General features: G+C 39.5%; 1 protein-coding gene across 1 annotated transcript in view; it reads left to right on the plus strand.

Moving 5' to 3' along the window:
* Positions 1-12131, plus strand: part of SNW1 (SNW domain containing 1) — a 17937-nt gene continuing 5806 nt past the window's right edge. The window contains exons 1-8 of the mRNA XM_039552023.1: positions 1-91; positions 1124-1277; positions 3651-3812; positions 9505-9600; positions 9692-9798; positions 10637-10741; positions 10835-10904; positions 11694-11759. Of these exons, the coding sequence (XP_039407957.1) occupies positions 78-91; positions 1124-1277; positions 3651-3812; positions 9505-9600; positions 9692-9798; positions 10637-10741; positions 10835-10904; positions 11694-11759 (774 nt within the window). The 5' untranslated portion in view covers positions 1-77. The remainder of the gene's footprint in view (positions 92-1123; positions 1278-3650; positions 3813-9504; positions 9601-9691; positions 9799-10636; positions 10742-10834; positions 10905-11693; positions 11760-12131) is intronic.

Here is a 12131-nt window from a genome sequence, read left to right on the forward strand (position 1 = left end):
GCCAGGCGCATGCGCAGGTGCCGCCACCTCCCCCTCCTCGGCGGCCCGGCTGCCGAGCGGACGGCGGAGGCGTCAAGATGGCGCTCACCAGGTTGGGGTCCCGGCCGGGCCCGGTCGGGCCGTGATGGCGCTGCGGCTCTCGGCCGGCCCGCGGCTTCCCCGCCGCGCTGCGGGCCTACGCCGACGGGAGCGGCGCGCTTGGGGAGGCTCGCCGAGGAGCCGCGGCCTCTCCTGGGCAATGGGCCCGCCGACGGGGCCGCGGCCTCAGGGAGCGCAGCGAGGGGCGGTCGGGCCTGGGGAGCCCTGGCGGGAGCGGGTGTTTGGCCCGTGGTTCAGGGTCCTGCTTCCTTCGCGTGTTCCCTGCGGGAGGAAGGATCTCCTTTGCCTCGGTTGGGTCCGTGGGGTTCTGTCGAGGTTCCCTCACCGTCAGAGAGGGCGAGCGGTCTTTGTTGCGTGTTGGAGTGTCTCTCGCTGGACTTGGGACTGCAGGTCCAGTGGCCGCCCCGGAATCCCGTGTTTCTCTGGGTATTTTCTTAGTAAACGCACAAAAGGGTTCTGTAGATAAGAAGAGCTGAAAAAGAGGAAGTGAAGAAATTTGGGTTCAACTTGCCCGTGGCAGGGAGGTGTCAGGTGTTGAAGAGGGGAGCTTGTTGACAGATCTGTTTGTGGGTGTTTGCCTTGAGAGAAAGGAAGAGCGAGTCATTGGGACTAGAGACACAGGAACATAATATTTGTTTCTTATCCATAGCAGTGGAAAGAATACCCAGTAGTATGTGGCATTCCTGTTGGAAAAAGGGCATTGTCACACTTCTGTTCAAACACTATGTGAATGTGGGTGAGTTTAGTATTAGGTTTTTTTAGGAATCTTATACAATGTTGAGAAAGCACACATTGCCTTTGCCATTCTAATCTCGGAAGTTACTGAATCTCAGAAGTTGTTCTCACATTTATGAGTGCAATGCTCAAGTTTCATAAATTGTTTCTTAATCTGTAGAGAGTGATTGTAGAGAAAGTAGTAACTTAGAATGAAGTTGACTCAAGCATAGTTGAGTATCAGTGAGTAAAGTTACCAGAATGAACTTTTTATGTCATTCTCTTTTGGTGGCTGTCCATGGATGTCCAGTTTTTTGCCAGCTCCAACTCAGCTGTCCCAAGATCAGCTAGAACTAGAAGAAAGAGCAAGAGCTCAGAGATCCAGGCAGACTGCTCTGGTCTCATCACGAAGGGAACCTCCACCATACGGTTACCGGAAAGGATGGATACCACGGGTGCTAGAGGTAAATATTTAAATTCATACAAGTAGTAGTGTGTCTGCTAAAGGAGGAAAAAAAAATCTGGAGTAGAAATAAACTTTGAGCACTGTGAATGTAGCTGAGAATTGTGCAAAGCCTTACAAGCTGCATCATCCAGACTGCTTGATATATTCTTGTTTTGGAAGAGGTTCTAATCCACTGGATTTCTTAAAACATTTGATGGTAAACAGGATGGTCTAAGTCTACCTCTCTTCAGAGATTGTTGTGCTGTATTACGGAAATACATCTGTGGTCCTTTGGGTTTACAGTCTGTGAACGCAAGGGTCCTCCGAGAAAGACGTCCATATTGTTCCTCTGTCACTGTTAAATACACGTTCCAGATTATAGGTGAAGTAAGTGAACGTGTGTGTATCAGAGAAGAGAACACTCAGATGTTCTGTTCAAAAAGATAGCTGCTATTGGGGGACAAAATTACAGTTGGAAGAAAACTTAAAAATTAGTCGGATATTTGTTAAGTATGTTACTAGCAAAAGGGTTTTGGACAATGTTGTGTGTCATTAGTTGTAACCCTTGCCAGTTTAATGTAATTTGAACTGGAACTGCTAAAAGTAGAAAGAAAATACAGATGGGTAGCTCTGATTACAAAACTGGTTGGAACAGTCTCACTGTGAGCTGGAAAAACCTTGCAGTTTGAAATGATCCTTGACAATAACTTTTGAGACCTTTTCTGGTGAGTTACAAGCCAGTGCTCTTGGGACCAAGCATGCTGTTGAGGTTTTATTACAGTACTTAATGTATGATCCTACATTGTTTCCAAATACCATAATTTCATCAGCTTGTAACAACGTTACCCTCATTTATGTTTGAGTGCCATTTTTGTAAATCCAACACTGTTCTGTGGTGATCCATGTACTTCAAATAGTAGTTCCAGTGGTTCACTGAAAGAAAACATTCTTATGTGGGTGATGTTAAAAATTATACTTTCATTATATCCAGTGTAGGCTTTCCTTCCTACACTGTTGAGTACTTAAGTTAATGTTTCAGTGCTTGTTCTTTCTAAATGTTAATAAAGAAATTTTTTAAGAAGTCAGGTGCTGAAGGTTTGCAAAGAGTTTCCTGCACCACTTGGCCACAAATTAATACATACCCAAAAAGGCCTGTTAAGGGCTCCTTTCTGATTCATAAACAAGTGCAAATTCAAAAGCAGCAAATGCTTCCAAAGCGTAATCTTTGTCCAGTGATCCTGGAATGCCATTGTTGGAAAAAGCAAAACCTGTTCTTAATACATTATGAGTTATGCAAAAAAAAAAAAAAAAATAAGGAAGAATGACTGAATTTGGCAGGCTAATACTTAACAACAAATTGTTGAATGTGGGACATCCAGTGGAAACCTTCAAATAACTGAAACTATGTTTCAAGGAGCATTTGCAGATGGCATGAGCACACCATCCCTGTTTGGAAGTGTTCTGCTTGGTCATTTCCAGTCTCAGTCCACTCCATCCCCATAGTGGTAACTACTTGGTCACATGGTGAGCATGAAGGGAGACAGATCTGCTCAAGACACCCATTCTTATTTTTTGATGTGTTTCGCTACCAGACTCCATATAAGCCATGCCGTTGCAACAGAGAGCGGGATAGATGCTCATGCTGCTTTAAGCAAATGCTTCCTCCAAAGCATTGCATTTGAAACCGTAGCCTGAAGTTGTTTTGTGAGTGGTACCACTGGGTCCTCTGTGTTACTGAGCCAGGATTATCTGCTTTAAGAAGTCTTTTGGTTAGATATTTATTAAATCTTTTTACACCAACACATTGTAGGAGAGAGGAAATAAACTGTAAGAATATTGGGCTGTTGCATGCTGGGCCAGTTTTCAGTGTATTTACACGTCAAAGTAAGGAAATGCTTGACACATAGCATTGTAAAGCTATGAGCTACAGGCTTTGAAAGGAATGGAATGTTTTTTTATCTTTTTCACTTCATTATGGTGTGAAAAGCAACAAATAACCAGTAGAAGTCTTCATAAAAATGCTGCTCTTGTAATTTTAGTATCCACAGTTGCTTTATAGCAGAAGGTCAATTTTTGAAGTTCTAATTAATAACTCACATGAGAATTAAATACTTAATTTTTTTATTGTCTGTAGCATAGTATTGCCTGCACATTCTAGTCAGTAATACCTGTTCCTACTTTGTGCAGGGAATAATTACTGCAAGATGGCTCTCCATTTCAGTGTCTTTTAATAACTGCAAGTTCTCTCATTAACTGCTCTCTTTCCAGTGAAAATAATAAAGTTACTGGAGCATTCTTGCCAAGTTAGTTTTTGTTGAAATCAATCTGCTCTCTCATTCCATTTTGCATTTTTTTGTCTTTTGGACATTCACTACTATTTTCTTTTCTGTAGGATTTTGGAGATGGGGGTGCTTTCCCAGAAATTCATGTGGCCCAATATCCATTGGATATGGGCCGCAAGAAGAAAATGTCCAATGCTTTGGCTGTTCAGGTGGATGCAGAAGGAAAAATAAAATACGACGCAATTGCTCGACAAGGACAGTCAAAAGACAAGGTAATACTTCTTCCAGTATGTCAGCTGGCATATATACTTGGAAGAGTTGTACATACACATTGCATATAATTGAACTCATTGGTCTGGCATTAGCCACATGGATTGCGTCCTCTTTTCTTATGTAAGAACTAAAATAATGTCAGACAGAAATTGTGGTCCTCTCTGTAATGTAAGAGGTAAGGCAAAAGTGGCAAGAATCTCTACACAGAACTTACTTGATGGCTTAGCAGTTTTCATTTTCCAATGAAGACAAGAAACTGGAAACAGTTCTGTGGCCTCATTTCAGTATGTAGAGAGAGGGGACAAAAAACCGGACAGAAAACACAGGTCAGCCTTCAGAATACCGCACTTTGTGTCTTACTGATGTAACATTTGGCACTTCTGGTTGTTTTCAGTGTTGTTGTGTGCTCTGTGTTTGCTGTTGTTGTTTAATTGCAGCAGAAAGTATTGCCAGTGGTTATACTCCATAAGTTTTGTGCTGAGTGCAGAGATGGCAAGATTCTCATGGAGTTTTTTAGGGGGGAACTTCAACTTCCTGTATCCATTAGCCTTTCTAATACCAAGAGATGACACTTGAGATCCTAACTAGTTTTGAGGTCAGATACTTGGGTCTGCTAAGTCTACTTTAAGGAGTATTTACATCTGCCTTTTCAAGTGTTACCAAGTGGGCTACATGGACTTTAATTCTCTTAAGCAGGTGTTGGGGGCTGGAAAACTGCTCAGGCATGATCAAGTGTATGACCAGCTGTTTCTTCCAGCAAGCATCTTCTGTAAAGAATAGGGTAACACAAAGAGAGCGTAAACGAAGTGTTAACTACACAGAGTGTTTTAACTAGTAGATATGAATAGTTGTTTTCAAAATAATTTGACTTCTTGGGCTTTAATTTAGGGTGCCTTGAAAAGCTTATGGTTATGTAATACGCCCCATATTTTACTGCATTTGAGGAAGGGAGGAAACCAAAATATAAATTTTACCTCTCCAGCAAAAAGCTGGGATGGGCATTCTAAGAATATCAGGGAAAATACTTTTAACAGATAAATTTATTGTTTTAAATAGACTCTACTGCCAGTAGGATTTTATATTTAATTAATACTCTGAGTGTCAAAAAAGCATCACATCTTGCATATCCTCATCCTATGCCTCATATGTTACTGCAGTACCTTTGAAAAAGATGAGTGCAAATTGGTCTCCATGCTGTCATGTGGAAGAAAGTAGTTAGACTAAACAGAAAAAACCATCAGTGGCAATATTTTTATTGAGGAGACTTTCCTTGGAGTTCCACCAGACTTTATCTAATGTCTGGAATTATTTTTCAAGAGGAAGGTGTTAAAATATTAATTTTATTTGAAGAAATTTTTTACTAAATATTTGATACTTCATGCTAAATAGAAATGTTGCTTTGTCGAAAGCATACAAAATAATTTCAAGCAGATAATTAGACAAGAAGTAATAATCATACCAATTTTGGGGAAGCTGCAGGCCAAATAATAAGAAAAAAATTAGTGTAGTTAAACCCTCATTTTTACAACTTGTCAAGTACATCTTTACTTACTTGTAGGATTATTTGTAATTTGCATGTAATAGAACTGTTCAGATTGGAATCTTAGTACGTTTGAAAAATAACTAGATATGATAGTAGGCTTGAGGCAAAAGTGACTGTAATCTTTCACTGACTCTTACTTGGTTCAGAGTTAGGAAAATACTTCTTAACAGGTTAAACTGGAGTTAATTTAAGCCACTAATGTTTGTCATATTTGATTCATGAAGATCTGTACTTTCATTAACTTTCCATACAGCATCTATAATGAAGGCAGTAATATTCTTGTTCTCATTCACCAAGATGGAAGAGATGTGGGGCTTTTCCAAAACCAGGCTCTATAGAACTGTAGAGTTAGGGTTTTCTAACCCTGAGCTCTGCCTTCTGTGTCAGCTTGATCCTGGTTGCATCCAGCTGGATGTAAATGCTGAGATTAAAGATTTAAGTATTGTGATTCAAAGGGGAGTCAAACTGAGAGGAAAATTAGATCACAGATTCATAGAATGGTTTGGGTTGGGACACCCTCTGCCGGACCAGTTTGCTCAGAGCCTCACCCATTCTGGCCTTGAACACTTTTCAGGGATGGGATATCCACAACTTCTCTGGGCAACCTGTTCCAGTGCCTCACCACCCTCACAGTAAAGAATTTATTCCTAATCCTGATCTAAACCTACTTTCCTTCATCTTAAAGCCCTTCCCCCTTGTCCTGTCACTACATGCCCTTGTAAAAAGTCCCTCTCCAGCTTGTAGGCTCCCTTTAGGTACTGGAAAGCTGCAGTAAGGTGTCCCTGGAGCCTTCTCTTTGGGCTGAACACCACCAACTCTCTCAGCCTGTCTTCATAGAAGATGTGCTATAGCCCTGTGGTCAATTTAGTGGCCTCATTTGGACTCATTTCAACAGGTCAACATTGTGTTTGGGGCCTCAGAGCTGGATGCAGCATGCCAGCTCAGGTGTCGGCAGAGCAAAGTAGAGGGGCAGAATCACCTCCCTCGATCTGCTGGCCACACTGCTTTTGATGTAGCTCAGGATACAATTGGCTCTTTGTGCTGCAACAGATATTTGAAACAATTTCACTGGAAGCAGCAGAACTACTATTGCTTGATTTGATTTGCTTTGCAGGAGAAAATATTGGCAGAGATGTCATAGGGAGCAGTTCTTCAGTGATCTGTGTTGAATTGAATAATGTGGAATATTTTCTCTTAAGACCTTCTGATAGTACAGTGTCAGTAGAATTAGATACAGAAGTTTCATTTTCCAGAGAGCTGCAGCCATAATTCAATATTTCTTCAATCTTAATACTTAAAGCTAAAAGAAACAGATACTTAGCAGCCTGACAGAAATTAGATGGAGTTTATTAACCTATTCTAGGAGCTACTTCTTTGGTCTGAGTTAGGAAGAAAATTTTGCTTTCGCTACAGTTTATGGATTTTTCAAAGTTGAATTTAGTATTCTGCCTTCCTGTAGAGGCAGCAGTTCCATCACCCAGCCCCTATATCTAGATGACTTGTCAGCAGTTTCTACTATTGCAGTGGTTCATCTCTCTTGCATCTGTTCCCTTACATATTTAAAAAACAGTTGCTTCAGAGAATTTTCCCTGAAAAATACTGACACAAATGTGATAGTCTGACAAGCCTCCTGTTTGGGTTTGGCAGAAAATCTGCTAGACATGAAATGCTGGCTAACATTAACAGACCTGGATGCATGACCTTATGGATCTGAAGATGGGGTTCCTTCCATCTGGTTGTCGAGATGGATTTCTAGCCTAGCTGTGTGGTTAGCTCTTGTGCTGCTGTAAATTCTTTCAGCACTTTCTCTACTTACGTTACTAAAAGCCAGGCTAAAATAACGCATCAATAGTGATATATTTTGGCGAGACTGATGCTGTCCCCTTATTAGGAAAATAAAAACATGTAATTGCATCCTGTGTTTTTATGAAGACAGAAGAAAGAGTGAAATCAAGGAATGGAACTGTTAGGTACCTTACTTTTTTCCAGCAAGAATAACTTTTTATGTTGGAGTTGGATTTCTTCTTCATGGCCCAAGGCTGTGGCTTAGTTGTTAAAGGAGAAAAAAATCACAAAGCTTATTTACATCTTTTTTTTCCCCAAGATTGTCAATTCAATTGAAACATTTACAAGAGAGTAGTTCCATTGTTGAAGTCCTGTCACAGCTATGGAACAGGTCAAAAGAACATGAATATAACTCAAATAATCAAAAGTGTTACTTACTTGCAACCTATTTGCCTTTGTGTCAGAGCTTGGTTTGAGTTTGTTACCATTTTTTTATCTGGTGTGTGTACCAGGCTTACAACCAGGTAATTTTAATGATTTCTAAAATGTTATATGCTTCATATGGAGAAACCATTCTTTGACAAGGAAGGAATTCATTCTGCATTGCTTGATAGTAACTTCTTGATGTACATATAGGATTGATGAGCACTGTACAGGGCTGGTTGGAATATATAGAACAAAATACGTCGAGGACAGGATTTCTTGTAGCAAATTAAGAAATTTCTATCAAGACACTTGAACCTGTCAAGTGCCTTGTGAGACTCTGAATGTGATTGATGTCTAAATCCTGCCATGGTACAGTATCTTAGCTAGTTAAGTAATATTATTCTCTTTATGCTTGCAGTGGCATGCAGATTTCTAATCACTGCCTGTTAAGGCTGCCCCAGCCAGGGAATCGCATGGCTGTACCAAAAACTTGAGCTTTTTCTTTGTGTCTAGAAGGAGATTCTGCTTTTCAGTAGCAATCAGAATGAAATATCTAAAACACAGGCTGATGCTTCATTTCAAATTTTACAGACTGAAAAATGGTAGTGGATGGGCACAGTACAATGTCAATCAATCCCAGTCTCCTCTTTATCTTAGATTAATGAAATGTCTCAACATTACTCCTAAAACAAGATAAATGTCTCGAAAAACAACAAAAAGAAATGTAACTTCTTTATCTGCCTCTTTGTATCACTTCAAAAAAGGACTACAATGAAAACAAGAGTATCAAGTTTTTGATGGCAGCAGAAGTATTTGTATTTTCAGGATAGTTTAATCTATATTATGTATTTCTTCCATAATAAAGCATCTTGCCATTTGCATGCAATACTTCAAAGTTTAAATAGTTCATATAGATCATTTGTACCTCACTGTAAAGTAGTTTTTAGAGTGCTCTTGGACCACCACAAGGAGCACCTTCTTTTATTTTCTTCTTTTGTCTTTTGGGATGCTCTAAAGCTCCTTCAGCATACTTTGTTCTTCATGCAGCAAGACACTTGGACTTAAGAGTTAATTACCTTAGAGGAACTCTGCTCTTCAGATGTCCTTCATTCAGCATCTGAGACGCTAGAATATTACTGATACTAATTCAAAGGATTCAAATTTTAGGAGTGAAGGCTGAGAAGCAGAAAATCCTCTCATGTGATTAATTAATGCTGAGGCTAAAGGTTAATTTTGTAGTTGGACATGTACTGCATAATGAACTTGAAATAATAGTTCTTGACTTTTAACCCTTGGAACTAAAACTTGCTGTTTTGTTGGATACTTGTGAAGCATTAATGTAATACAATACATTTTTCCCTGAAGCCATCTAATAGTGTTCTTTCCCAATATTTTAAACCGGGACTGGAAGCTGCCAGCAGCTAGCTGCATGTTGTGTGAAAACTCAAGTACCTATATAAGGGAAAGTGTCAAGACCAGATTTCTCAAGTATTTATTTTTTCAAGAAAATAGTAAACCTAATGATGTGAAAAAATCCAGATGCTGGAAAATACTTGCATGAAATTCTTGAGTAATCCTTGAAAACAAAGTAAAAATTTGTGGGGTTTTGTCTGTCTTGAGGTCCCTAAAAAGGAAAATACTAGGAATGGGAAACAGAAAACTGCTGTCTAATGCCAGTTCTGAGAGCAGTTTATACAATTATATTTAATCAGATTGCTTTGTTTCTTCGATCACTCCATCTGTAAAATGGGGTCCAGAGTATATATGTAACCAGGTCTTCTATGGGAGTAATTGAACGATATGTAATTGTAGTGCATTTATAGTTGTATATTAATTTTAATTAGTACCCAAAGTATAGTCTAAGCCTGAAAGATTTCCTTTGATATATGTACATTTATTCCTGTTCATCAGCACAAGTAAAATCTAATGTCTTCCAGGTTATTTACAGCAAGTACACAGATCTTGTGCCAAAAGAGGTCATGAATGTAGATGATCCTGAACTGCAAAGACCAGATGAGGAGGCAATTAGAGAGGTATTGTATGCACTGATGTGCCTAGTAAGCAGTGGTATGCTTTATGTCTTGCATATGGGATGAGATGCACACTGTGGTATTTTTTCTTCAGATAACAGAGAAGACAAGAGCAGCCTTGGAGAAATCAGTCTCTCAGAAAGTTGCAGCAGCCATGCCAGTTCGAGCTGCTGACAAACTAGCTCCTGCACAGTACATTCGGTATGTAGTGCTGGTGTTTGTGCAAGATGTTGTGATAGACAAAATGGATTAAAATTGGCATATTTGTTTAATTTCTGAGAACAGAAATTCCTCTTGAATTCTGTTCTTCTGTAAGGAATATGAAACTGGTTTATGTATTTTGAATTAAACCACTAATGATCACCTAGTTTGAAGTGTGTAGAAATACGTCATTAACATGTCATGAGTTGTGGCATTTTGGTGGGGTTATTGTTTTAGCAACAAAACACAGATTTGCTAGGGATCACTATTAATGATGCTGCCCTGAAAGGAAAGTATTTACTGCAAGTTTCAAGCCACAACAAGACATGTAACAAAGTTCTTCCTCCATAGAAAATGAGCAATTGGAAAGAATTGGAATGATGAGGAGGCTGATACTCATTTATGATGATTTTCTGTTTCAAACACAGAAAAATTTCATGGCAGGGTTACACTTGGCTTGAGGTTAATTCTGAAAAAAAAGTATGTGAAGAGATGGGTATTGAACAGTAAGAAGTCACCAGGGCTTCACAGACATAGGTGGAGGAGAGTATTGTGACAAGCTGTGTGTATTGTACTTGTTTTTCTTCTATTTCAGAATCTAGGTCGAAACAGGAGAATATAGCCCTGAAGAGAAGTTACATTCTGTCTGGTGTAACTGAGTCTGCACTCAGTGCAGTATCATCTAGGCAGTTACCTGCTGCTGACATTCATAGTGGAATAGTCTTAAACTGTTGTGGATAACATGAAACCACAGCTAGAGCAGTGAACTGAGTAAAAATGGAGGTGGGAAAGGAATATCTAGCTGTGTGCAGAAAACTGAGCACTCTGTTTTATTCAGGTACACACCATCTCAGCAAGGAGTTGCATTCAACTCTGGAGCAAAACAGAGAGTTATTCGGATGGTGGAAATGCAGAAGGACCCTATGGAGCCTCCAAGATTCAAGTAAGTGTTCACAGCTTGTTCAAGGCAAGTAGAAGATTCTGAAGTGTATTTCTGTGCAACATGATGATTGTAATTGTTTTCGTAATTGCTCAGAATTAACAAGAAGATTCCGCGAGGACCACCATCTCCTCCGGCACCTGTAATGCACTCTCCTAGTAGAAAGGTATGAAACACCATAGCTGTTCTCAGTTTTGAATGCTTAGGTGGGTCACAAATTCTTCTTTGATCTAGTTCATTTCTGTGTACCTTCTCCTTATTGATCTTTTGATGTGATGTTAAGTGATAAACTTGGTGCCTGGTGCAGTGTTTTTGTTTGTTTGTTTGTTTTCATTTGGGCAGTTCTGTAAGTTGCTGTCTTTTTATCTATCTTGTCAAAGGTTGAGTAGATGTCTCATGTATTTTATGCAGGGCTGCATTGCTAAATTAGTTCATGGCATGAATGAGTTGACCAAGGCTTTAGCCTGGGTACCCTTATGTTGCTTTTAGACAACACTGTTAAAATAATCTTCCATAACATTAAGTTGTGTCATTAAGGATTAGCTCCTTCTGAGAAATGAGTGTAGTGGTGGTTCATCAGTTTGGTTCAACTTCAACGGCTGCTAAGTGTGCAGATGTTAACAAGCTGGCTGAGAGTTACGGCCTGTGTGACAAAAGCTTAAGAGGATGGCTGAAGAGCTGTCGGGACTTTATTCAGTGTTGGCAAAGATACAGTACAAAAATAAATCCCATGGCAGAGAGTTTGGAACCAGCTGATCTTTAAGGTCCCTTCCAATCAAACCATTCCTTGATTCTGTAATCTTATTGCTCCTAAGAAGAGTTGGGGTTTTGTAGTGGAGTCCTGAACTTTCTACTCTGACTTATTTCAATAGTTTCATAGTTGCTTTTGAGAAAGAAAACAGTATTTCCTTTTACTATGATTCTGAAGATGACTTTGCTTCTTCTCTTAAATCAGATGACTGTGAAAGAGCAGCAAGAGTGGAAAATTCCTCCATGCATTTCAAACTGGAAAAATGCAAAGGTAATTAAGTTGTCATAAATTTATTTTTCTAATGTTGCACCCTGATGGGAAACTTCTGTGCATGATTTAAGCTTGAATAATACTGATTTTAAACCTCTAGAGTTAGGTAAACTGGCTGCTTCTAGCATGAAGAGCATATGATCGTACAGCTCATTTTTCTTCAGTTTGGCATATAAGGGTTGTCCAATTGAGAGTATAGAACTGAGGGAAAATATGTTACTTCATGGCAGAGATTATAAATTTTGAGAGGAAAAAATTATATTAATTAACATCCCCATAATAGCACAGTCGAAACTCAAAACCTCTCGAGGTCACAAAGTAAAGCCATCTAAACTGAAAAAGACCAGACTATCAGAGACCCAAGCATGTTTC

The sequence above is a fragment of the Corvus cornix genome, chromosome 5 (assembly GCF_000738735.6).
Source record: "Corvus cornix cornix isolate S_Up_H32 chromosome 5, ASM73873v5, whole genome shotgun sequence".
In the NCBI taxonomy this organism is placed as follows: domain Eukaryota; kingdom Metazoa; phylum Chordata; class Aves; order Passeriformes; family Corvidae; genus Corvus; species Corvus cornix.